The following is a 27,812-nucleotide window of genomic DNA, read 5'->3' on the forward strand; positions in this document are numbered from 1 at the left end:
TCGATCAATGACTACCAAACTATTTGTTAAACCCGCAGTCACTTCTGTGGCTCACGGTTTTAACTGTTGCCTTCACGTGGACCCATACCCACATGAAAACAGTTTAACGGTGTCGCATTTATTATTTAGTAATCAAACGGAATGCCGTCACGGCACTGAGTTTGATTTCGTGGATACTAAAAACTGCGGCATCGAATACACATGTGCTGTCTTCCGCACACGGCTCAAATTTCAGTTGAATAAAGCCACACTAGACTCCACAATCAAACTGGGCGCCGTCTCTCGGCCACAATTCTGTCTGATTTAATCTTGTGGTTGTTAGTGTGGTATAATTCAACTCTGTGTGTTGGTCCCAACACACGGTAATTTATCTTTGTTATAAATTGGGGTCACTGTAGTGACTACACCGATTTACACTGTTTATAAGTTTAAACAGCCCGGTCATAATTCAAAACTGTAATTCGTTTTAATCTGTCAGACTACTCGGATGAAAACTAATTGTAGTTTTTAGATCAGCCTGGCTACGAATTAAAACCGTCTGTTTAAACGGTCGGATTTTAACCGGCTTCGGTTTAAACAGACTTCTGTTTTAAAATGAGTCGCTCCGGAAACAACAAATTAACACTGTGCACTGATCCCAGTGCACGGCACAACTTTCTGTTTTAAACAAGGCACTTTAGTGGGACTATGGTTAAAACTGACTATGGTTAAACTGTCGCAGTTTAACTCTATTCTAACTGTGCACTGATCCCAATGCACAGTACAACTTTCTTTAAACGCGGTAACGATTTTGAAACTAATATGTCTAAACGGTCTCGGTTTAGGCTATATTATGTTTCAAATCGCCCGGCCACGGTTTAAAACTGTTTGGTTATTTGGCGATGGTATGCCTGGGCTCCGACCAGCCGAGAGCAAGCAGATTAAAGAGACTAATACGCACAGTTGTGCACTAAATGTTCCAATAATAGCTTATCTAGCATGAACTCAAACGTGCTTTTTATAGGGTTTTTTATTAATTCATATTAATCATAAACACATACAACATACATTCACACGTTCTGTTCACACTTCCCCCAACACAAGATGACTTCAGTACCCTGGAGCTTGTCTGTCCTAATTGGTCTGGTTCTATCCTGATCTGTCGGTAGGAATTCTAGCTATCATTTAAACACTCTAAACCGTCCCAGAATCAGCCCCGTCTCGGTAACTATCGGATCTTGGTAAAGCTTAGCTTCCTTGATGGTTTTCAGACTTAGTTCAGTGATATGTGTATCACTAAGTATGTGTCACTAAGTGACACTATGTGGTTTTAAATCTACATTATCATTAATTAAATGGTAATTAATCAAATGATCGGGAGAAAAGAAACACAGATAACACTTGGTTACAATCTAAACATCATATTACATCAATTATGAATAATGCACAATTATATATAGCATTTATACGCACCGCTGCCATCTGCCTGCTTCATGTGTCACGTTCGTTGGTATTGGTGAATCTGGTCTAATATTGTGCTACACAGAATAGTTACAGTAGGCTCTGACTGAAGTCACACCTCCATGCTAACACTGTAAGCCAATGGGAACCCAGACCATACTTCCTGCCTTTCTCTCTGAGACACCGTCTCCACACCTGAGCGCAAAACTTTCTTAAGCTGCGCACTTCTTAAGCTGCGCGCAGCTTAAAGCTTGAGTTTTTAGACAGCTGGTGGATGGAAATTAAGCTCCACCTCCGCCGAAGACTTGAGCGGAGGAGAGCGTTTCCGGGAATCTGGCCGTCGCGCAAGTATTCGGCGGAGGTGGAGCTTAATTTCCATCCACCAGCTGTCTAAAAACTCAAGCTTTAAGCTACGCGCAGCCGAGAACGTGCGCAGCTCTTTTGATGGTGTGGCAGCGGCTAGAGAGAGGTTACCAGTGCAGCCATCTTCCTGTGCTGCACTGCTGACCTTAGGCTAGATTAAACTGACTATTACAGGTATTATTATTTAGGCTTCTTACCAACCCAATATATAATAGGTTATTAGAACACATTTAAACAATTGAAGAGGAATTAAAGATTAAAGTTACTTATTCCACATTGCCATGTTCTACTTGTGTGAGTTGACACTGCTCTGGGAGGTGTCACAAACTATAGACCCTTCACAACTGGAATGCTGACAAGCAGCCAACCCCCCAGCAAGGAAGGGGCCTGGCATTTATGACCTCCCAGGCTCTCCTCACCCCACAAATGAGCTGTAATTCTCTCTTCTTTGGAAATACATTTAGACCCCATAATCCAATATATTTTCTACCCCAATTTCTGAAAATACATCTCGCATATCCATAAATAACACGACACCTATTGTCTCTGACTAGCCTTGGTCCCAGGCTAACTTATCTGCGAAAAGAAAAGCCTGTTCACAACGTAAGGCAGAGAAGCTATCGGCAGATGTATCCTCCGGAACATCCGTCAGACGTAATTCCCCCGGATACGATATTTTCCTGACCAATCGCAACAATTGTTTCATTCGTGGAGAATGTAAACTCATTTGCATCAACGTCATTTCCGTTAAAATCCTGCAACTTCCGCCCAAATGATAGTCTTTACAGCGTAGGTCTTGCCCAGGGTGGTCTCTGACTGTGGTAGTGAAACGTGCCAAACTGCTGAATATATTGAACACTTCCTGAACCCCCTGTCTATCCATATATGGGCAAAAATAAGACACAGCCAGACAGACCTCCAAATATGGGTATCAAATGCTTGAGCATCAGAGCATCAGAAAGCACAAGTCCAGCCCCAAGTAGCTACTCTTGAGACTTGCACTCCCAACAAATCACCCCTCCCCCACTCCCTAAACTTAGCACCGTTGCATTGGTGGTTCAGTGGTAGAATTCTCGCCTGCCACGCGGGAGGCCCGGGTTCGATTCCCGGCCAATGCATACATTTATTTTCATCATACGAGATTCCAGCAGGGAGACCTATTGTCTCTGACTAGCCTTGGTCCCAGGCTAACTTATCTGCGAAAAGAAAAGCCTGGTCACAACGTAAGGCAGAGAAGCTATCGGCGGATGTATCCTCCGGAACATCGGTCAGACGTATTTCCACCGGATACGATATTTTCCTGACCAATCGCAACAATTGTTTCATTCGTGGAGAATGTAAACTCATTTGTAAAGCATCAACGTCATTTCCGCTAAAATCCAGCAACTTCCTCCCAAATGATAGTCTTTACAGTGTAGGTCTTGCCCAGGGTGGTCTCTGACTGTGGTAGTGAAACGTGCCAAACAGCTGAATATATTGAACACATCCTGAACCCCCTGTCTATCCATATATGGGCAAAAACAGGACACAGCCAGACAGACCTCCAAATATGGGTATCAAATGCTTGAGCATCAGAAAGCACAAGTCCAGTCCCAAGTAGCTACTGACTTGCACTCCCAACAAATCACCCCTCCCCCACTCCCTAAACTTAGCACCATTGCATTGGTGGTTCAGTGGTAGAATTCTCGCCTGCCACGCGGGAGGCCCGGGTTCGATTCCCGGCCAATGCATACATTTATTTTCATCATACGAGATTCCAGCAGGGAGACCTATTGTCTCTGACTAGCCTCGGTCCCAGGCTAACTTATCTGCGAAAAGAAAAGCCTGGTCACAACGTAAGTCTCCAGCAGGGAGACCTATTGTCTCTGACTGTGGTAGTGAAACGTACCAAACAGCTGAATATATTGAACACTTCCTGTCTATAAAACATCCTAGCTATATCAAGGACTTTGTTAATAAAATCAAGGCCATAACTGTACCACAAAATGCATTTTTATTTTCAATCGATATAGATAGTTTGTACACAAACATCGAAACAGAAGCGGGATTGCAGGCAGTGAAGGAAGTCTTCAATAAATATCCAGACAGGAAACGCCCTGACGCAGAACTACTGGAACTATTGAACCTAAATCTGACCAAAAATGATTTTGAATGTAACAAGAAATTCTATCTCCAAACCAAAGGCACAGCCATGGGGGAAAAGTTTGCCCCCTCCTATGCAAATATTTACATGACTCTGTGGGAACACATTACTATAGATTTTTGACATTTGGTATTTGGGAACACACCAAAGAGGACTTTCAAGAATGTATTAATATACTAAACACACACTGTAAAATATTACTAGCCTAGTGGAGGCGTGTATAAACTTAGGGGGGTTGATGCTATGCCCACCACGGGGCTCCATTCAGAGAGCATGAAGAAGGTTGACACAGTGTTGGCTTTTATGGTTTTATATGAAGTTGATTTAGTTGATTGACAGACATGGATGGTGAAATGAATGAATGACTCAATGAATGAATGGTATCTGCAATACAGTAACAGAAATACATGGGAATATTAGGGAAATGAATGACAAATGAGTACAGCTGGTTCTTTGCTAAATTGTTGTGTAAATGAATAGGAACATGTCTAGTTAATTTAGCACACACTATGAACCACATACAAAGTACATGAAATTGATGTCAAGTTATCAAGTGAACACTGCACAAAGTACATGCTTATGGTAAATAAAGCTTTTACTGAAAGCAGAAGGCTAGCTTAAGATGCTAATAACCACAAGGTAATTCCTGTTAGCTTAGCCACATAAATTAGCATATGAATTAATGCCCAAAAACGAACTTTTTAGACAACATGTAGAGGTTATCTTTCACAATGAACTGTTACAACATGAATCTATATTGTACTTTATACACAAATAATTGCCTTACTTCCTCAAGAACACATTCTGTTGGTCAGGTTAGTCTGTGCAGCTGCAGTTTAGAACTGCACAGTCACAAAACTGGGGTCCTGTTGCATTAGGGAGTGCCCCAACAGATGCCTGAGCTAGAGTTGAAAACTGGGTCCTATAGAATGACTAGAGGATGCCCAAAATAGGCCTGTACAAAATAAGGCAAATAAATTAAGCTATGGGGAATTTTCTACAGCCGCCCCCAGATTAGCAGGGCTAATATGTAAAGAGGAAAAATTCCCCCAGCTGCACCGGTCTCTTAGCGGTCCCCTCTGGTACGGCAAGCCGTCCTAAGAGTAGGGTCATCGGGTGCGAGCAGATGCAGTCCTCCATCTCTGCTCATTGGTAACTGTTTGTGCTGGAGATCCCTCTCCACGTCGGTGGAGAAGAATGGGGGCTGGTACAGAACGTTGACTGGAGGTAGGTCTGCCATGGCCGGTATGATCGGCCATGCTCCATTGTTTATGGCTTGTCTCCCGCGCAGGCCCCAGTACTGGTGAAACAGTTCATCGAAGACAGGGTCTTGACTTGAGTGAGAGAAGGACTCTGGTTCATGGGTGACAAGATGGTTGAAGTGCCATCCCGATCTTCCGTTGGTAAAAGCTATGGCCTTGTTGGGGAAGCAATCACTTTGGCAGTTATTCGATGTAGCGGCTGGTGTTGTCTGGTAGTCTGGGTTGGTCTTGGGCAGGTTTGGATCCGAGGCTGCCGCCCCGTGAAGAGACTGAGAGGGACTCGTCAGGTTTGTGTCTGAGGTTAACTGCCTGATGTCAGGGCAGGATGAATCTGGTGGCATTGAGGCCGTCACCTGGTGCTGCTGGAAGGCTTGCGGTGTGGAAGCTGTCGGCTGGTACCGTTTGAAGACTGGTTGTGCTACGGCTGGCGTTGGGTGCAGCATGTACGCTGAGCGTGCTATGGCTGGTGCTGGAAGTAGCCGAGAGGTCTGCTTGGATGCAGGCGTCGGCTGGGATACTGGCATCAGCTGCGGCGTTGGCCGAGAGTCTGGTGTCAGGTGTGGCTGAAACGTCAGCTGGGAAGCTGGCATTGACTGGGAGACTGGCGCCGGATGCAGCTGGTACGTTGGCTGGGAAGCTGGCATCGGGTCCTGCTGGTATGCTGGCTGCTCTGTGGTTGGTAACAAAGGCCGCTGGTACGCTGGCTGCAGTGAGAGAGGCGTCGGAGGCTGCTGGTACGCTGGCTGCAGTGAAGGAGGCATCGTAGGCTGCTGGTACGCTGGCTGCAGTGAGAGAGGCGTCGTAGGCTGCTTGTACACTGGCTGCAGTGAGAGAGGCGTCGGAGGCTGCTGGTACGCTGGCTGCAGTGAAGGAGGCGTCATAGGCTGCTGGTACGCTGGCTGCAGTGAAGGAGGCGTCGCAGGCTGCTGGTACGCTGGCTGCAGTGAAGGAGGCGTCGCAGGCTGCTGGTACGCTGGCTGCAGTGAGAGAGGCGTCGTAGGCTGCTGGTACGCTGGCTGCAGTGAAGGAGGCGTCGTAGAATGCTGGTACGCTGGCTGCAGTGAAGGAGGCGTCGGAGGCTGCTGTTACGCTGGCTGCAGTGAGGGAGGCGTCATAGTCTGCTGGTACGCTGGCTGAAGTGAGAGAGGCGTCGTAGGCTGCTGGTACGCTGGCTGCAGTGAAGGGGGCATCGGAGGCTGCTGGTACGCTGGCTGCAGTGAGAGAGGCGTCGTAGGCTGCTGGTACGCTGGCTGCAGTGAAGGAGGCGTCGTAGGCTGCTGGTACGCTGGCTGCAGTGAGAGAGGCGTCGTAGGCTGCTGGTACGCTGGCTGCAGTGAGAGAGGCGTCGTAGGCTGCTGGTACGCTGGCTGCAGTGAAGGAGGCGTCGGAGGCTGCTGGTACGCTGGCTGCGGAGGAGGTGGCATCGGAAGCTGCTGGTACACCTGCTGTGGTGTCGAAGGTTGCTGGTATGCCGGCTGCGGTGTCGGAGGCTGCTGGTACACAGACTGCAGTGGAGTTGACGGAGGCTGCTGGTACAACGGAGGTGTCGGAGGTTGCTGCTGGTACACTGGAGGTGTCAGAGGTGGCTGCTGGTACACTGGAGGTGTCAGAGGTGGCTGCTGGTACACTGGAGGTGTCGGAGGCTGCTGGTACACTGGAGGTGTCGGAGGCTGCTGGTACACTGGAGGTGTCGGAGGCTGCTGGTGGTACACTGGAGTTGTCAGAGGTTGCTGCTGGTACACTGGAGGTGTCGGAGGCTGCTGGTACACTGGAGGTGTCGGAGGCTGCTGGTGGTACACTGGAGTTGTCAGAGGTTGCTGCTGGTACACTGGAGGTGTCGGAGGCTGCTGGTACACTGGAGGTGTCGGAGGCTGCTGGTGGTACACTGGAGGTGTCAGAGGTTGCTGCTGGTACACTGGAGGTGTCGGAGGCTGCTGGTACACTGGAGGTGTCGGAGGCTGCTGGTACACTGGAGGTGTCGGAGGCTGCTGGTGGTACACTGGAGGTGTCGGAGGTTGCTGCTGGTACACCGGAGGTGTCGGAGGCTGCTGGTACAACGGAGGTGTCTGATGCTGCTGCTGGTACAACGGAGGTGTCGGATGCTGCTGGTGGTACACCGGTTGCGGTGTCGGATGCTGATGGTACACCGGGTGAGGTGAAGCTGGCGCTGGGTGCTGCTGGTAGACCAGCTGTGCGGTAACTGGAGGCTGGTTGTGCTGGTAGGCCAGCTGCGGGGTAGCTGGTGTTTGGTGCTGCTGGTACGCCAGCTGTTGCGGAGATGGCGCATGGTGCTGCCGGTATGCTGGGTGCTGCTGGTATGCCAGCTCCGGTGAGGCTGGCGCATGGTGCTGCTGGTATGCTGGGTGCTGCTGGTATACCAGCTCCGGTGAGGCTGGCGCATGGTGCTGCTGGTATGCTGGGTGCTGCTGGTACACCTGTGTGTGCGCTAGGGGACCCAAGGTATCGATGTGATTTCTAGGATACGCCATCTGTTGGTTGAAACCGTGTAGGGGGTCCGGTCCATACTGCCCACTGAGATACGTTGGCACAGCTGAATACTGGTCTGCAGTCGAGGCAAGCTCGGCTTGCCCACTGATTGGCCACATCAGTGCTGTGCTGGTGATCGGGGTGTCCCCATGCACTCTCGCCTGAATGCCGATAGGGACTGGGGGTGGCAGTAAGGAATGATGAATGTTGACCTGATACGGTAGTAGATGGGATGGGATCCTCCTTGAGTCACACTCCTGTGTCATCTCGCCGTGGTGAGTGAAGCATCCGGCTCGAAGGACCATGTAAAATATTACTAGCCTAGTGGAGGCGTGTATAAACTTAGGGGGGTTGATGCTATGCCCACCACGGGGCTCCATTCAGAGAGCATGAAGAAGGTTGACACAGTGTTGGCTTTTATGGTTTTATATGAAGTTGATTTAGTTGATTGACAGACATGGATGGTGAAATGAATGAATGACTCAATGAATGAATGGTATCTGCAATACAGTAACAGAAATACATGGGAATATTAGGGAAATTAATGACAAATGAGTACAGCTGGTTCTTTGCTAAATTGTTGTGTAAATGAATAGGAACATGTCTAGTTAATTTAGCACACACTATGAACCACATACAAAGTACATGAAATTGATGTCAAGTTATCAAGTGAACACTGCACAAAGTACATGCTTATGGTAAATAAAGCTTTTACTGAAAGCAGAAGGCTAGCTTAAGATGCTAATAACCACAAGGTAATTCCTGTTAGCTTAGCCACATAAATTAGCATATGAATTAATGCCCAAAAACGAACTTTTTAGACAACATGTAGAGGTTATCTTTCACAATGAACTGTTACAACATGAATCTATATTGTACTTTATACACAAATAATTGCCTTACTTCCTCAAGAACACATTCTGTTGGTCAGGTTAGTCTGTGCAGCTGCAGTTTAGAACTGCACAGTCACAAAACTGGGGTCCTGTTGCATTAGGGAGTGCCCCAACAGATGCCTGAGCTAGAGTTGAAAACTGGGTCCTATAGAATGACTAGAGGTTGCCCAAAATAGGCCTGTACAAAATAAGGCAAATAAATTAAGCTATGGGGAATTTTCTACACACACCATAGATAAATTCCAATCAAATATGTGTCTAGCACATGAAAAAAGGCCCAAATTTCATAATAAATAGAAAATAGAAAAACTTTGCGAATAGAACGGATGGCCTACTAAACGAATACAAAATTATACCAGCATATAGGAAGAACAAAAATTTGAAAGAATACCTTGTACATAGCAAACTAAAGATGATGATGGTAATTGGATGATTTGAGGCATTTTGTTCCAAAAATGTGCAAAAATCCACCTGTTGGTGGCGCTATAACAGGCCAATGTGAAAAGGGTGGGATATATTCCTCAGCATAGTAGGAACGTCTGAAAGATTTTACGTAAATTGCACGCTGCGTATATGATTTTAGGCTTTTTGTTCAAAACGGGCCAATCCTGTAAACTTGGAAAGCCAATGTTAGCCAATTAGGATGTAATATGAAAAATCGGAGAGATCTGTGTTGAGCACATGACTATAGAGATACTGTGTAACGATTTGCAGGATTTTTGGACAAAATATGGAGGAGTAATATCAGAAAATGTGTTTTACAAAAGTCGGCCTCCTGGTGGCGCTATAACAGGCCAATGTGAAAAGGGTGGGATATATTCCTCAGCCTAGTAGGAATATCTGTGAAAGATTTCACGTAAATTGCACGCTGCGTTCATGATTTGAGGCTTTTTGGTCAAAACGTGCCAATCCTGTAAACTTTTAAAGCCAATGTTAGCCAATCAGGATGGTGGCGCTATAACAGGCCGCTCTGGAAAATTTGGGGCAGAGGTTCATCGTTGCAAAACATACTCTCTCCCCATGCCTTCGGCCTGGTGGAGACAATAATTAAAATGGAAAACAGGGGAGAAACCAAATCAAACTTTAGAAGCCATTGAATCCTAAACCTCCAAATTGCTCTCAATCACAGGGGATAGATACTCCAGGGCAATAAGGGCATAGACACAATGAGCCATTTAGAGTCAAAATCAGACCATGGCCTGACTTTGACATTAATTGGTTTGACACCAATGGGTGTAAGTAAACATGCTTAATCCCCTCAAAGGTAATCACACTTTAAGCATTTGACCTCCATTAACCTCAGAGGTTAATACGCCATGTTACCGTTTTCCCTCCGCAGCTTCAACCCGCGGTTGACAGCTCTGCATGGAAAGTGGCTCGTTGTGGTAACTTAACAGTCCAACAACTTCTTGGTAGAGAACGGTCGTTTTATTATATCATTGAAGGTCAGGTGGTACAACACTTCATACAATCTGCTTTTCTGTATTTCTCTCTTTCTTACTGTATTTATTTATTATCCTCTCGTTACAACTGTGTACATTTCATCTCCTTGTATAACATCCGCACCGGCACATTTACGTTCAGCACACATCATCACGTTGACTCCCAAGACCCACCCCCTTAAAGGGCCATGCAGGCCTGGCATATAACAGCCAGACTAAATCTAAATTTAAGATTTAGAAACTGTTAGTAATTCTAGTAAGACTAAAACATAACGGCCCAGACTCTTCTTCAACAAAGATGGCGAAAGCAAACATTGTTTGTTCGTGACAACCAGGAATAGTCTGGTGACGGGAGCAGTATGGGTTGGTGCCCCAGCCTGTGTCTTCCGTGAGGAAGAAGCCCAACAAACCAACGTTGAGGCCTTTAGGAGGGCCATTCAAGCCGCAAGTGGAGCCTGCTGCACCATCATGGGCCAGGTGGAGCCTGCAGAACTATTGCGGCTCGAGAATCCACCACTCCTTAATGAAGTGTCTGGTGCAACGCACAGGTACTGGACCTGGTGAGAGCAAGAGTGGACCTGGTGAGACGTAGGAGGGGCCCGGACAGTGGTGTCATGCTCGTAGGACGTAGTACCACTACCACGCCGTGGTACCAGTAATTTTTTGACGTGCACGCGCAGGGACGGAATAGAACGGTGCATGTGCGTGCCCCTAGATTTAAGAGAAGACGCATCTAATCGACCTCGCGTCACCAGAGTTTCCAAGACGCACCACCAAGTACCCAGTGGTCTAGGTTTACTGGCGCCCCCCCCCCCCCCCCCCCCTGTTTTCACACCGTGTCAAGTACCGTATCGTCTACTTATATTGATGTATCGACTTGAACTCTCTCTCACACCGTTTGTGTTTCTCTCCAGGTTTCAAGTGGCAGTCTGTGCTACGGCAGACAACTGTCTGTTGACCGTATGGCCATACATGGCCTTGCACCGCTCCCAGCAGCAGATCATTCTCAAGACAGGTACTACACAGACACACACACACACACATAATGCACATGAAGCCTTATTTATTCTTTGTGTTGCGCAGGTGTTGCAATCGCAACGTGCTTTTAAATCTGTCATTCACAGTCCACGACACTGGTGTGCAGAATTTGACTAAGCACAAACACACACACACACACACACACACACACCCCAACGCATTTTCACTCCCAAGACGGTCAACGGGTGATGGCTTGGGACGTGTTTGACCAAACATCAAGACGCATTCTCACTCCCAAGACGGTCAACGGGTGACGGCTTGGGACGTGTTTGACCAAACATCAACATGTACGTGACCCGTGGGGCACCTGTTGACTTGGGGGGGATGTGAGGTACGATTCTTTAATGACGGAACTCGAACGGCGCTGAGTCGGCTGAAGCAGCATTCTGCACGGTGACACGCTCCCCTGAAGGCTCGCCCAGCGATGCCTCTTGTGCACACACACAAACGTGCGTGCGCACGCCGCACGCGCATACCAGTCTCATGTTTTGCTTGCGCTGGAAGTCAATGGACTAACTCCATTATTTGGTCTTCCTACTCCCTGATAACCGTCTGTCTGAATAGAGGCAATACGCGTGGCATCATCATACCCAGTTGTGTGGAACTATGTGGGAACTGAGTGGCAAAAAAACGACTTTCTCGCCTTGACAGCCCATACATCCAAACAGAATTTGATTGTATTGTCCCGGTGGAAAAGTGATGCATGTGCATACTCTATTAATACATTCAGGAGTGATGAGGTCCCAGGCCACCATAGAGGCGGTCCTTCAGCACCGTCACTCTCCGAGCCCCGCCTCTGGACTCACTAACTCCTCCTCCTCATCCTCGTCTTTTACGCACCCCGCCTCTTCCACCTGCAGCAACTCTGTCTCAGGTCAGAAAAGCGTGTGTGTGTGTGTGTGTGTGTGTGTGTGTGTGTGTGTGTGTGTGTGTGTGTGTGTGTGTGTGTGTGTGTGTGTGTGTGTGTGTGTGTGTGTGTGTGTGTGTGTGTGTGTGTGTAAAAGTATCAATACAACATTGTAAAAAACGCAAATACCCTGTTACAAGTTAGCGTCTTTCATTCAAAATTCACTTGAGGTAAAGTACAAACGTTTTGGCACCAAAATGTACCAGATTTATTTCTCGCGTTTAGCCCTTGGCATGTTTTTTCCATCACTTTTGTACATACAGTATATATGGTTTGTATTTGTTGATGACATGTATTATTGTGTTAAATTCATATGCCATGTTGATTAATTGAGTACATAGGACCAACAATGGAAAAAAAAAAGGTTCATCCTTTTAACTGTATTGTCTAAGGGCCGATTCATACTCCTATTTTACCGCTGTAGTGCCGAAATGATTTCGGCTCGTCAGAAATTTTCAGTAGCACCGAAGAGCCGACTTTAGGACAGTACCCGCCCCCCCCCCCCCCCCCCCGAACCTCAAATGACGTCACATTGTAGTCTCTACAGAGCCGAACCGACTTTTATTCGGCTCTAAAATAGGAGTATGAATCGCGCCTTACTGTACGTCGTGCTGTTTACATGTCTGACTATATCAATCTGTGTGTGTGTGCGTGTGCGTGTGCGTGTGCGCGTGCGCGCGTGCGTGCGTGTGTGTGTGTGTGTGTGTTAAATTCAGACGAGAGGGTGGCTAGCTGTGTCGGTCCTCATCAGACGGGACGTCCTAACATCGAGCACATGTCCGACCCAGGCGTCCCAGCATTCCCCGCTGCTGATTCAGAGGAGGGCTCTTACTACCAGAGCGTCCTGATGGCTGCCCAGAGGTGGTTCACCTTCTTTGGTTGGCCAAACGGACTGCACCCCATCTCCATACCACACACGCTGAGACGGTACACTCCTTCGATGCCATTATTAAATGAGTGTTGTTTTGCTGTCAATGCTTCAACATTTGAGCACTCATTTGAAGTAGTAGAAGCATAATGCGAGGTGTACAGACAGGCAGACAGACAGAAAGACAGACAGACAGACAGACAGACAGACAGACAGACAGACAGACAGACAGACAGACAGGCAGGCAGACAGACAGACAGACAGACAGACAGACAGACAGACAGACAGACAGACAGACAGACAGACAGACAGAAGCCAGGTTCATTGGTTGACCTGGCATCCTATAGTTTGTATAGTTTCAATGGTTATTGGTTTTACCTTTGAATAGCCAAAGTATAAACAATGTTTAAAGTGGTTAAAATGTTTGTGATGCTATATCAACACATTTTGCTGGGTACCCCCCCAAAGACCCCGGACCCCACTTTGAGAACCATCGACCTATGATCCTAGATTACTATGTCTATTGTCTTCTATGCATTTGATGTATTACCTCGTGTTTATCTTAGAGCATCTGATAAAACCCTTAGCCTAAAGTACAAATTGTCATTGTAAATGGCTGTCCCTTCTCTTTCTCTCTCTCTCACTCCAGGGTTGTGTCCAAGATTCAGACAAAGGCTTCTGTCGGACGGAGTTATCGAGTCAGTCAGAGTAAAGACTCCAGGTCTGCATATATTCCAGCTGTGTTTGTTTTATTTAGATGCCACAATAATTGTTGTATTTTGAATAGGAGATTCTTAACTTTCTAATGATACTGTACTTTGTACTTTAATTAAACAGGAGACAATTCCTATCAATTGTCAAGTCTCATTTACTAGCTTGTCCTTTTTCTCAATTATCTTTGTGCAGTTATTTTGTTTTGTTTTGTTTGTTTACACAATATATTTTCTATGAATATGTTAATGTGTATTATCAGACATTTAACCACCCTAAATTCTTAGTACATTTGACATTTAGCTTTGTACTTGTTCTGCTCTTTTTCGATCTACACCAAACCTCTTTGCCGGAAATAGCCGATCTATGATCTTGTAGATCTGCTATTTCACAATAAAAATCTTATCACACAAATATTTGGCAGCCTCCCTGTTGTAACTCTGAAGACCAACTTGTTGAAGACCAGGGATCTAGACTAAATATACTAAATGAAATGTCTGGCTGTTCTGTTCCCAGGTCAGTTCTGGACATGCTGCATCACTTGACTGGCATACACATTCCGGGTATTTCCCGCACCCAGACACTTTCCACGGACACAGACCAGCGCACCAATCAGCTGCTCCAACAGCACGACGCCATGCTGGCATTCCTCAGGTAGGAGCTAGGGGCCAGTGTTGCCAGATCTTGTGACAGAAATGAGCAACCAGGTCTATGAAAACAAGCCCGAAAGAAGCGAATATTATAGGCCACATAAGCAACTACTCTTTAGAAACAAGCCCTCCCATGAAAACGCAACCAACAACTACCAATATTTACAACCAACTTTACAGAAAACAAGCCCAAAGTCGCTTTTAATAAGCAGACATGGCGACACAGGTTGGGGGGGGGGAGGGGGGGGGGGGGGGGGAATCGTGTGCTCGTTGACACAATTCAAACCTGCCTGTTGCTGTTAGCAGGGTGTCAGTCTGTCCTGTGTTGCTGTTAGCAGGGTGTCAGTCTGTCCTGTGTTTCTCTGTGCAGAACCCAGGGAGCCTCGCTCTGTCATATCAGACCAGAGTACCTGCTGGACCTGCCGGAGTTCAAACACTGGTGCTCTCTGAAGGTACACCGTGCACGCACGGGCGCACGCACGCACGCACGCACGCACGCACGCACGCACGCACGCACGCACGCACGCACGCACGCACGCACGCACGCACGCACGCACGCACGCACGCACGCACGCACGCACGCTCGCACACGCGCATGCACACACACACACACACACGCACACGCACACGCACACACACACACGCACACACTCACTTTGCACCTTTCTTGCTCAGCTCCTGTTGAAATTCAGTGACATCATTGCATTTCTAATCTCTTGCAAACAAAACGGATATTGAATATTGAAAATTGAAATTTTAACTTTTGTTTTAAGTCAACCAGCACCACCTCCTCTCAACATGCAACCAAGAGATTATCTCTTCACTATAATGGGTGTAATCGTTTTGGTATGGCAGGATGTTTATAATCACAAGTCTTTTTTTTTGCTTTTCAAAGAGCTGCCAGTTTCCTAGCGTCTCATCGCAAATCTCAAGTCCAGTTGAGATGAAAGCTTTATGATGTCTCAGGAAAAAATCGGAAAACCGCACAAAACCCTTTATACTAAAAGCGAGTATATTATGACATGCCACGTGTCATTTTCTGTGTGTGTGCGCATGTTAATCTCAGGTGAAAGAGATGGACTACAGCAGCATTGACTATGAGTCTCTGAGCAAACGATCTTGGACTGACGTGTTGCTGCAAATATACAAGGTGAACATTTATCCATTGTCATTTGAAGCATTTAACTATAAAACCACATGGAATTTTACCATACAAATTACATTAAAGACAAAAAAAAGAAATCGTGTGTGTGTGTGTGTGTGTGTGTGTGTGTGTGTGTGTGTGTGTGTGTGTGTGTGTGTGTGTGTGTGTGTGTGTGTGTGTGTGTGTGTGTGTGTGTGTGTGTGTGTGTGTGTGTGTGTGTGTGTGTGTGTGTGTGTGTGTGTGTGTGTGTGTGTGTGTGTGTGTGTGTGTGTGTGTGTGTGTGTGTGTGTGTGTGTGTGTGTGTGTGTGTGTGTGTGTGTGTGTGTGTCCAGGTGCTGGTTTTGCACGGCGTGCCAGAGGTGGCTGTGAGCGCCACCGTGAGCCAGGAGGCGGTAGTGGTGGATCACGCCCCGGCTGTGAGCTCAGAGATGGTGATGGCCAGCAACGTCTACTCTGTGTGGGAGCTGAGACTGCTCCGGTGGCTCAACGTGCACTACCAGGCCACCAGGAGCACCGTCTGGGCCGACGGTAAGGCTACCAGGCCATGAGGAGCTAGCCTGGTTTCCAGCCTGATTCGCTGCATTCCGGGACTTGTTTTGTCACTTTGCTACTCAGTCTGATAGTCTCCTATCTCCCAGGTAGGTGGGACCAGAGCCATAGAGACAGAGACAGAGTTACGACATTGAGGGGGCAGAAAACGGAGCGCTCGAGCGCTGTTCATGCAGCCTGGAGAGCTGGAGTGTGAAATACATTGTTTTCAACGAGGGCGGCGCACATATCAGCAATTTTGGGCATGTGTGCAACATGAAAACTGTTTTAAATTATTGTACAGTGACATCAATTATTGTACAGTGACAACTAAAGTCTCTGTAATGTTTATGTTGTACATTACTAAAAACAATCTAAAATAAAGGGATTTAAGATCATTAAAGCTGGGCTGTTGCCTGAGTCCAGTGCATTCTGCCAACTTCCGGTCCAGGACATTGTCACTGCTCTTCACCAATAGAAGACTATGTAGAAGAGCCGCCATTGAACTGGCCCATGAAGTGAACAGAGATGTCGTAACTCGGTCTACTGTAGCTCTGGGTGGGACATGCCAAAACTGAGAATCGACCCGAGGCTTCTGATTGGTTTGTGGTGCTGGTTGGGACAAAAACACCGGTTTGACATCATATCACTCACTCCCAATCTTCCGCCGTAGTCTGAAAACCCACCTCTTCAGACTCCACCATGGCCCGTAGCACTTGCCCTAGCCTAGCCCCTTAGATAGCACATTATGTAGACTTAGATAGTATTTTAAACAGACTTATAGCTTGTTACGTAGACAGCTCTAGAATTGCACTTTATGTAGTCATAGCACTTTATAGTACACATGTATAATATATTATATAGTATAGTATGTATAGTTTACATAGATACTCCACTGTTACGTTCTTAGTCTACGCATGATTCATGATAACTACTTTGTATATATGTGATGTATGCCATGCTTTTGTTATTGCTTAATGTAAGTCGCTCTGGATTAAGAGCGTCTGCTAAATGCCTAAATTGTAAATTGTAATATCAATGCGCCGCTACTGCTAAGCAAAGCAAAGCAAAGTTACTATATTTACCCAGGGTAACTGGACTAAGCATCAGATACTTGTTTACAGCCAGGCCCTGCTCATAGAACATTTCATGGTAGTGGTTCAATGCCTTGCTCAAGGGTGGTAATTCTAACGTGCCGGTCCGGGGATACGAACTGGCGACCTTCCGGTATCAAGACCGCTCCGCAAACCGTTCGGCCACCCTGCAACCGTCCGCCCCCTTCTCATTCAATATACTCACCCCACACAGCCGGCAGTTTTTTGTACTACTGAACCTGACATAGTGGACTACTACAGTATCAAACTAGTGTTTACTTTTTACCGTAGGTTTTACTCTCGAGTTTCAAATTGTTTTCAACAGTGAGAAAAGCATGGCTCTGGCTGATGACGTATCAGCAACAACGTCGCTACGTAACAGGTGACGTTATGAAATATGAGTCAAACAGGAGGCTGGCCAGACTGAGTAGTTCAAGTGACAAAACAAATCACGGAACGAAGCAAATCAGGCTGAAAACCAGTCTTAACGACGAGCGCCGTCCAGGCCAACGGTAGGCCAGTGTCGTCACTAGTGCTGATTTTGACAACAAATTTAGTCTTTTGAATAAAATTCCATTCAGTTATAGTCATATCTTTGTCGTCCGAACACAACCAAAGTTATTCTTTAGTTTTAGTTTAGTTTCCGTTAGTGAAAAAAGGTAGTGGACGAACATTTTTCGACAAAATCAACACTGGCCCGGTGTTACGTTGTCTTTATACTGTCTTGTCTTTATACTTCTTGTAAACTGTGTTCACTGTGTTCTCCTAATGTCCCCAGTGACGTCCCAGAGGAACTGGAATAAGTCTTTAGGATGGGACACGATGAAACTGGGAGAAAAAAATCTATAATAATTTTAAAAAATATAAAAAATAAAAATATATATCCGTCATGGTGTTTTCCAGGTGAGGTTCCCTCGGCCCACTGGGTAGTGAACTTTGACCTGGACCTTGCAGACGGACTGGTGCTAGCCGCCTTGCTAGCTGCTTACTGTCCTTACCTGGTCAGTGTGTGTGTGTGTGTGTGTGTGTGTGTGTGCGTGTGCGTGTGCGTGTGCGTGTGTCTTATTTCTATTTATCCATGATACTGTATATTTGCTAGTTTTGGTTCGTTTTAGTTTTTACAGCACATAATTTAAAGGAGAATTCCAGACCAGCGCTTTTCTAATTCTTACTGTAATCTGATGTTATTATATCCAATAGAGGGTATGCGCGTGACATCATCACCAATCCGGAAGTTATGCAGGAATGCCTACTGAGTGGCAAAAAACTACTTTCTGGCCTTGACATCCCATACATCCAAACCGAAAAGTCCTATCTGATTGCATTAAACAACGTTAAACAATGTTAAACTCACTTTGCATGTTGCTTTGCCACTCGATTTGCCACTCGATGTGCCATTCACTTTAAGCATGCGCATACCTTCTAGAGGTAGAGGCAAACATAAATAAAGAGAGAAAAACCATCCAGAACACAGCGTAGTAGCTCAGAGCATGCGTGCTAGCTAGGTTATAAGATTGTTGATATATATCTTGATATATATCTTGACCGGTATATTCCACTTCAGTGAATTCCACTATTCAGAATGACTGCTCATTCGGAATAAAAATGCTCATATACTGTAAACACCTCAATTGGAATAGAATATTTCCTTCCGATCTGACCCGAATTAATTTTCATTCGGGTTTGGACAGCTGGTACTGTATACCGTTTGAATCAGGATATTATTTATTATACCACAGGTCGTTTCGAGGAAGCAATCTGATTGGTTGAAACAGCTTTCTAGCCGTGGGTTAAACCAGCACCATTCACCACCTAATCAAAACAAAGAATTCAGCTGCTCTGTTCTCCCAGAGCGCTAGCAAACTCGGTGGCTAGGCTAGCTAGTTTCTTGGGACATTTGTGGTCGTAGTGACTACATCTGTCATTAAAAAAATATATTCTTTCAGCGATTTTCTTAGTTTTAAGGGTAACTGTTGTATAATTGCAATATTACACTCGAGGGTGTGGGTTAACGTGATTATTGCCACTTCAGTGATGCTTGCGGAACTCGACTTCGTCTCGTTCCTCACCGCATCCCTGTCGTGGCAATAATCACGTTAACCCACACCCTCTCGTGTAATATTGCTTAACTAAACACTTTATTCCGAACACTCCTGAGAGTTTGGAATACATGATTCCCCCACCCACCCCCTTTTTTCCCCTCACTGTATATGTTTTTTTTCCCCTTTTTACCTCCACTATGATTTCCTGCTTTTGGCTACATAGAAGTGTATATTTGTACATCTCGGAATGTTTTGATGAAATGAAAATGGTGGGCCCTATTGTAAACAAGTAGAAATGCTTGTATGCGCTCGTCCACTCACAGTTAACAGTTTTGTATTGAGTCGTGCTTGAATGTACTGTAATTCTGCAAACTGTTAATAAATATTTCAATCAATCAAAAAAAACATGACCATTGCCAAAGTTAGTAATGGCACTAAGTGACAAAGAACATGACTACATGAGTCTCACACCTGGCAATGAAGTGCTTACGTTTCCTTTGAACCTTCCTTTCCATGATCAGATCTGCAGTCACTTCAAGAGGATGTACACCAGAGCCTGCAGCTTGGAACAGATTTTCCACAATAACATCATACTGGTCCATGCCTTAACCACCCTAGCTCTCAACATGGATATACAGGTAGGTTGACTGGCAATGAGACTAGCCTGGCATGGCCGGCATATCACTCGGGGCAATTCTGTTTTTGCAAAGGCAGATTCGTCTGGTTCCAGGAGATGGTAATGACACAAAACAAAAGAGATCTTCACAATAGATGGAACACAGTTATACTTTTTGGTGATGGCTCCGCTCTTAACCACTTAAGCCACTTAAGTGTGTCTTCAAGGATTAGTCTGCGGCATATGCGGAAGTGCCTTTGTTGCCTGTTTAGTTGCTAGCTAGCCTACAGTGACACGTCACTTTCTTCAACGTGCCTTAACGACCTCCCATATACATGGACAAGAAGAAGAGAGACAGCTGTCATTTGCTACGCCCGATCACGTGACACGCAAATACGCGCGTGTGTGTGTGTGTGTGTGTGTGTGTGTGTGTGCGCGCGTCCAGCCGACAGACTTGTCAGACCCCAACCCCGTCCAGATGCTGATGCTGTGTGTCCACCTGCATGAGAGACTTCCTCACTATGTCCCATCACGCACCATCACTCTGTCAGGAGACCTGCATGACACCTTCACCAAGCAGGTGACACACACACAAAACACAAATTCTCAATCTACAAGCTCACAAGGCGTTGTAGATTGGTGTTGTGAGCTTGTAGATTGGCTATTTTTGCTACTTTTTGCTTGACACTGCGACAAAGCATTTAAGAGGAAATATGGAGGTAATATGTAACTGTGTGTGCGTATGCGTGTGTGCGTGTGTCACAGGTTCGTCTGAAGAACCCAACCTCTAAACCTCTCCGATACCAAGCCTTCATCTTGGGACAGGAAGCTCACATCTTCTCCCTCCCCAGTGGCTCTACCATCACCATCCCTCCCAAGTATGTTTACAAACACACTGGGCACATTTTTCGGGCTATTAGACGTCTGAAATACGTCTAAACGGCTAGGCTCAAACCGGGTTATAACGTCTAGGCTTAGCCTAGACGTTGAAACAACGTAATTTAAACGGCTATATAATATCTAGACGGTGAGAAAACAGCTAATCAACGGATCAAATAGAAACTTCCACTTTTAGACAAACAATATAATCTAATATCGGACTATGGCTCACAATGTTTCTGGTCTCGGCCTTGTCTCGGTCCTGTTTTGGTCTCCGTATTATTGATTTGACAAATTTCATGTTTTGTGTCAATAGATGCCACTGCTCCCCCTCCCCTTCACAATGAAGCCTTCATACGGCGCATATCATTTACAGGCCTTGTCACTACCAGATATATCCTAACTATACTAACTAACTGTTGAATAATAATATATTTATATTTTTTAAACAACTCTTAACTTCTGGGGGTCCCTGGCACAAATCATTTTTAGATGGGGGTTCATGACGCGTGATGACTTTGTTGACTAAGACTACGGTCTTATTGGCGTAAGGTGTCCATGAGATGTGACATTGATGTCTGAATGTCTGAATCTCTGAATATTGCGAGGACCCCCTCTAAAACGAGATGATGCATCTCAAGGGGCTATCCTCTAAATTAAATTAAATTTCAATATCTCCTAGGGCCAGCACAGAACTGACCGTCCAGGCTGCTGGCTCCTTCCTGCGGCCCATGGAGTGTGTCCTTCTGCTCACGTCCGGTTGTGTTGCTGTCGGCGCACGTGGTGGTGGTTCCAGTACTCTCACCTTTACCCTGAAGACCCTGATCACTCACATCACACCTGGCGTGAGTATGGTAAACTCTTAAACCTCTCTGGCTACCTGATGCATCTTAATTGGTCGGCTGTCTAACAGCCTGCCTAGGCTGTCCTGTCGTCTGGAGGGCAAGCTAAGCTACAAACAGGACTGCTACAGTAGAGTATTGTGAGTTTATTTGTTGAATGACTGATGTTCGATTAGGCCTGGTTAACTTAACCTGGTTAATTGGTTAATTTATCGACAAATAGGTATTGTATGATATGAAATTTGATATAGTCTGGTGTTTTGGAAATCATAAAATTGTGATATGGCATAACTTGTATTTTCTGACTTTTCTGTACCTGACTGTTCTAGCTGTTCTGTTATTTGCCTTTAAATGTCATTTTGTAAATATTTGATTGTAAGCACCAATAGTCATCCTTCACAACAACCTCACAATATTGATATCGTGAAATGTGATATTTTCCATGATCTCCCAGCCCTACAGCATGTGTGAGTGGATTATTAGAGTGCTAACACTTTGCTCACTGTGATGTGAAACTCCTAGCAAATAGGCTAGCTAATAACTGTCCATCGCCATTGCTTCTTAGAAGACCATCAAATGCAAGTCCCCATGCTATCAGATGAAAGCCATCCCACTGCCAATCATCAATCCCTTCAACACAGAAGCTGAATTCAGGTGTGTGCCTGCAGGCTTTGTTTCATGTGCAGTGCATATTCTTTTGTGTTTGTGCACTTATTCACGTGTGTGTGTGTGTGTGTGTGTGTGTGTGTGTGTGTGTGTGTGTGTGTGTGTGTGTGTGTGTGTGTGTGTGTGTGTGTGTGTGTGTGTGTGTGTGTGTGTGTGTGTGTGTGTGTGTGTGTGTGTGTGTGCAAATGCGTGTGCGTTCAGGGTGGTGCTCGTGGAGTCTAAATCCAATCCACTGGAGCCTGAAAAGGGGCATAAGAAGCTGATTGAACAGATGTCCTCCAAAGCCAGGTAATGCATCAAGTGGTCTCCCCTGACGGGGCCAATGCAGGGGTCATCAATATGTCCGTACACGGACACATGTGCCCGTGGCAAAGACTTGGCCTTGTTCGTAGTACGTTTTAGATTTTCTGTTTTACACACCATTATAATGTTCTTATTTGGGAGGGATGATCCCTTTGTGTTTCTGGTAATGTTATTGGCCTCTCATTTGTATGTCTGCGGCAAATTTAGAATATAAATATATATAAATATAGAATTTCGACAAAAATGTCCTCCACGAGCCAACATGGTGATGACTCCTGCATATGAGCCATGGTTTTGGCTCACACAGTACAAATTAGGCTTAATATTGACGAAATATTACACATCTGGACACCAGATGTGACATGTGTGAAACCACTAGCAGGTGGACAGTGCTGGTTCATTCAATAAATGGAGCCGTTGAGTTTATGATCATTTAGATTTGTCTGTCTCTCTCTCTCTCTCTCGCTCTGCTGTCCCTTTCTGTCTCTCGCTCACAGTCCAGAACGGATCAACTCTGACAGCAGCTGTGGGGAGGCGACTGAAGCGCAGCATACAGATCTCAGTCAGTGATCACTGATAACATCCCCCTCCCAATTTACAATTTAGGCATTTAGCAGACGCTCTTAATCCAGAGCGATTTACAGTAAGCAAGAACAACACGGGGCAATGGATAAAATTCATAGAAATAGTCATCTAGAACCATAAGTAAACCAAGAACCTATCATCAGTCTAACGGTATCCAAAGAAAATCAATAATCTGGTACATTGAAACTATAGGAACACTATAGGATGCCGGGTCAATAATGGCCTGGCATCTGCCTACATAACATGCTATCTAATTTGCATTTTTAGCATAAGCATGTAGGCCTGATTTATTCCCCACATTTACTCCTGCACACACACACACACACACACACACACACACACACACACACTGTACCATCAAATCCGATACATTTATTTTATGTTGGTTGAGATTGATCATGCATTCCTGGTGTGTGTCCTCCAGGCGATGATGCTGAGGAGTTCTTCAGTGCAGTGAAGACCGTGCGTCTGACACCGGGCCAGGAGGACATACTGGAGCTCAGCTATCTGCCCTTCAACCTTGGGAGCAAGTACTGCTCTGTGCTACTGGTGTGCCCACAGGTCTGGTGTTTTTTTTTGTGTTCATGCAAGGTGCATGCATGTGTGCGTGCCTATAAGGAATAGCTCATATATAGTCAGGTGATATTAACCCATTTTGGGCGGGAACCCCTTTTGGTGAAAAATAGCAGATCTACAAGCTCATAGCGTGCCACCGAGTGGCGCGCTACGAGCTTGTAGGTCTGCTATTTTTGAAAAATCGAAGAACGACTGACAGAAACATAGCTTTTTCAGAAAACTGTCAGGATGTAGAAGACATTTTTAGAATCTGATCTCAGGTCAAAATGGGTTAAGGGGGAGGCGTCATAAGGCGTCATGTGGCACTGAGGCAGTTAAAAACATCTGAGAATAAATTCCTTACCAATTCACTTCCCCAATGTGTTTGTAAAGGTGTCTAGTAACACATCTCACAAAGACAGAACTGTAGTTTCCCCTAGTTAGGCCAATCTGTGACAGCTGCTACCATTAACCCATTTAGACCTGAGGACGATTCTACAAATGTCTTCTAAATCCTGCCAGTTTTCTGAAAAACCTATTTTTCTATGACAGTCGTTCTCAAACTATTTCATGTCATGGACACCCAAAAAATATATGTAATTGGCCGCCGACCCCATCGGAAAATATGTTGTTCCAGGGACCCCCCAGAAGCAAAGATTTGAGTTAAAAACATTTGCTCTGAAATCGTGGCACTCAGTGCTGCACTATGAGCTTGTAGATCTGCTATTTTGCAATAGCTAAAGTAAAGGGGTTCCCGTCCTGAATGGCTTAATAACCTATATGCCGGAAAAAAATCTTTATGTAGCATGTGAGGCGTCAAACTAGCGTGTTTTAGCATTGGATTCCGAACGTCTATACATTGTTGTTAGTGGGACTGAAAACATAGGAGACCCACAGGAAGAGGAGGGCTGAGGGTGGACCATCTGGAATCTGTACTTGAGAGATTATCACCAAACATTATGCTTGCGTGCATGTGTGCGTGCGCGTGTGTGTGTGTGCGCGCGTGTGTGCGCGTGCGTTCATGCATGTGTTCCTCTAGGTGGGAGATATGGTGTGCATGGTGAAGGCCACAGCAGACTTGCCTCTCCCCTCTCCCCTCGCAGCCGGACCCAGTCCCAACATAGCCCCATCCTCCTGCACAGCCACTGGTAGGGCCCGGGGAAATTGATAATTGCGACCGTACTGCATGTCGTATTTCCTATGAAAACCTGCATCTCCCGTCCGTCCGTCCGTCCGTCCGTCCGTCCGTCCATCCCTCCGTCCGTCCGTCCTTCCGTCCGTCCGTCCCTCCGTCCCTCCGTCAGTCACCCACACCTCCATATAGGCTATGGTCACGCCTCGTGACGTCACGTCTCCATATACTGTATGGTCACGCCTCCATATATGGTCACACCTTGTGACATTACGCCTCCCTATATGGTCACGCCTCGTGACATCACGCCTCGTGACACGTCACACAATCATATATGGCCATCTCCATATATGAAGATCCCGACACTGACCTCATCTAACCCTGGATAACCATGCATGGAGAGTCTTCTCCATGTATGGTTATGGCTATAACTCAATTCTTGGTGATGACTGGATAATCACCTAGATTCGCAAAATTCGAATATTCCTCGAATATGGGGAAGAAATGTATATCCGATTATAAAAAATAATATTCTTCTTCATACGAATATGAATATCATAAAAAGTGGTGAAATTACAATGGAGATACAAGGTTTCTGCCCCGATAGCGGCAATATAACTGTATGTATTTCTATACTGTATAAAACAGTGTATGTATTTCCCCCCGTGCCACAGACTCGGGTGTGTGTGAGGTGGAGGTACTGAGGCTGCGGTGCCCGTCCGGCCAGGTGTGTGAGGAGGTGCTGTGTGTTCCACTGGTCAACGTGGCCCGGGAACAGGCTCTGACCGCATGGGGCCAACATGCCCTGATGAGCCCCGAGGAGCGCCGTAGACGGACGCTCACGCACACTCTGGACAGCAGCACGGTCAGGTCTGGCGTGGTCGCACGCAGGCTCACCAAACAACAGGTATACATGGAAACATACTGTGTGTACATCCACACACATCTAGAACATGTTTTTAGGGGTCACGGTAGCGCTGTCGCCTCACAGCTAGGACGCTGTGGGAGCTGGGGGCATGTTCTCTCCTCTGCCCATGCCCTATGTTACCCTGCAGTTTGCATGTTCTCCCCATGTCCCCTAGGGTAGGTAGTGCTAGGTACCCTCACAAAAAACATGCAGTAATCCTGGTCTCTATACTTCCTCCCCCTGGACACCTGATTGAGGGGAAAGGAACTGGTTGGAATTACGTCCTACCGGAAAAACTCCCCATGTGACCGTCAGGTGATAAGAAGTGGCCTGCTCACTCCTCATGCATTGAAGGAAGCATGAGCTCAGTTTGAGGCTCTCCCCAGGTTGGCAGAGAAGAGTAGCGCCCAGGATTAAAGCTTAGGCAAGGACCACACTGGGTGAGAAATGGGTTACAAAATTGTGGGATAAAATGTACTTTATTTAAAAAAGAAATCGAGATAATATTTGAGACACGTGCAGAGGAGCCCAACACTTGAAGTCCAGGAACTGAGATCACAAGTAAGAGGGAACTCATAGATTTCTGGCCATATTCAAATTCACGCTTAATTAGGCTTATATAGCCCAGTTTTATGTTGAAAGGCATACATTGTTAACGACTGATCTCCCCTCCCCCTCCCCTCCTCTGGTGTCTGATTTGCAATGCTGCCTATCCTGTTGCCTTGTGATTGGCCCAGCTGACGAGTGAAGGTTTGGACTACAGTGTGGAGGTGTCTTCACCGGAACACTTCAGTTTGCCTCGCACCATTACGATACCTCTTGGAGAGAATGCTAAAACATTGATGGTCGAAGACGCAGGTACAGACATGTTCAACTAAAACACTTCATATCCTATGACTATGACTATGAGGGACCTTTCAGGCAAAGGTTTCATTCCCTCGTGCTTGCATGCAGCCTTCAGTTCTTTTCCACATGTCCGTGCACTCTAGCCTGATTGTCAGACTGAAGCTGTGTGGTCCACTCAGGCCCCTTTTCCACCGGGGTTGAACCGGTTCTATTCTGTCCTCGCACTTGCGTGTCTGTGCAAAGCTAGACAGATAGCGTACAACTCCAAATAATAAAGACGTTTCTTGAGAAGAGTAATCTTTACTGTTGATTATGGATTTTTGTAAGACTGCAAAACAGAAACAAACAAGACATGGTTCTCAGAAAACACTCAATGAAAACATGAAAGCATTACACACAAACAAATGAACAAACCGCTATCTAGTAACAATTAAGCCACAACCAAACGTTTGTTCACTACTGAAAACATGGCTGATGCAATCAGACTCCTGTAGCTACCATGGTACATGATACTCTGTAGACCAACATACACTACTAAATTGACTAGTTCACATTACTCTACAAACATTTTCTTTAACAGTTTTGCATTATCACATTTGAGTTTACTTACAGACATATCTACACCAAAACACATAACGTTGGAGAGCTGTGGAGAATACTCTGCTGCATGCTTGCTTCTCAAATGACAATGAGGGAATGAACTAAATTGCTTTCAATTTCCCCTGACAAACCTAAACTGGAGCATACCATCACCCAAACTGGACCATACCATCACCTGGAATATACCATTCAAACAAGAGATGAAATAACACAAAACAACCACAAGGTGGTGCATAAGTCTCAACTAAAGAGGTCAGGTTCCAGCACAGGTTCGGTTCTTTATTCCCGCCTAATTGTGTTCCTCTGAAAATGAGTTGGTTCGGAACCGGAACAAAAAAATGTCCGCCGGTTCCGTGGAAGCGCCATGGTTCCAAGAATCTAGAACGGAATGTTCTAGAACCAAAGTTATTTTAGAGGAAAAGATTTTTGTTTTGCACACTGTCAAAAAACGGTGTCTGTGCCCTGAAGTTAATGAAATGGCGGTACAATGTATGATTGTACGTTCACAGCAGTAAAACGTTAATTTCCAAGCAGTCAGTAGGAAAATGTTGAAGGCTAATGGCACAGACCTTAGTGAAAATGTTACTCTGTGTATTACTAATGACGTCAATTATAATAACTATTCATACTTCTGCATTGAAAATCCTGCATTGGTTTGCAGCTTAATACCACCTTCACCCACCCCGTCCAATGTTCTCTTGTCTTTGTTCGTCTGCTTTCTTTCCTTAACCCATTACAAATGCCTTCTAAATCAGTAGTACTCAAACTTTTCCTTGTGCCAGGGATCCCCAGAAGAGAAGTTTTGTGTTAAAAGATTTGTCAAAAATGTCCAAAACATAGCACATAGCAGCTGCACAAAGTGGCACGCT

The 27,812-nt window shown here is 45.8% G+C and overlaps 1 protein-coding gene across 1 annotated transcript in view; it reads left to right on the top strand.

Moving 5' to 3' along the window:
• The window catches only part of LOC306917572 (cilia- and flagella-associated protein 47-like), an 89,025-nt gene that overhangs the window by 60,378 nt on the left and 835 nt on the right, over positions 1-27,812 (top strand). The window contains exons 30-49 of the mRNA XM_079495868.1: positions 10,945-11,045; positions 11,799-11,942; positions 12,692-12,902; positions 13,493-13,564; positions 14,071-14,208; positions 14,575-14,656; positions 15,271-15,354; positions 15,681-15,876; positions 17,874-17,971; positions 19,534-19,650; positions 20,074-20,208; positions 20,394-20,506; positions 21,190-21,352; positions 21,915-22,003; positions 22,217-22,303; positions 22,816-22,880; positions 23,328-23,464; positions 24,498-24,606; positions 25,265-25,497; positions 26,235-26,355. Coding sequence (XP_079351994.1) covers positions 10,945-11,045; positions 11,799-11,942; positions 12,692-12,902; positions 13,493-13,564; positions 14,071-14,208; positions 14,575-14,656; positions 15,271-15,354; positions 15,681-15,876; positions 17,874-17,971; positions 19,534-19,650; positions 20,074-20,208; positions 20,394-20,506; positions 21,190-21,352; positions 21,915-22,003; positions 22,217-22,303; positions 22,816-22,880; positions 23,328-23,464; positions 24,498-24,606; positions 25,265-25,497; positions 26,235-26,355 — 2,495 coding nt within the window. The remainder of the gene's footprint in view (positions 1-10,944; positions 11,046-11,798; positions 11,943-12,691; positions 12,903-13,492; positions 13,565-14,070; positions 14,209-14,574; positions 14,657-15,270; positions 15,355-15,680; positions 15,877-17,873; positions 17,972-19,533; positions 19,651-20,073; positions 20,209-20,393; positions 20,507-21,189; positions 21,353-21,914; positions 22,004-22,216; positions 22,304-22,815; positions 22,881-23,327; positions 23,465-24,497; positions 24,607-25,264; positions 25,498-26,234; positions 26,356-27,812) is intronic.

Source organism: Electrona antarctica, assembly GCF_951216825.1.
Source record: "Electrona antarctica genome assembly, chromosome: 24".
In the NCBI taxonomy this organism is placed as follows: Eukaryota; Metazoa; Chordata; class Actinopteri; order Myctophiformes; family Myctophidae; genus Electrona; species Electrona antarctica.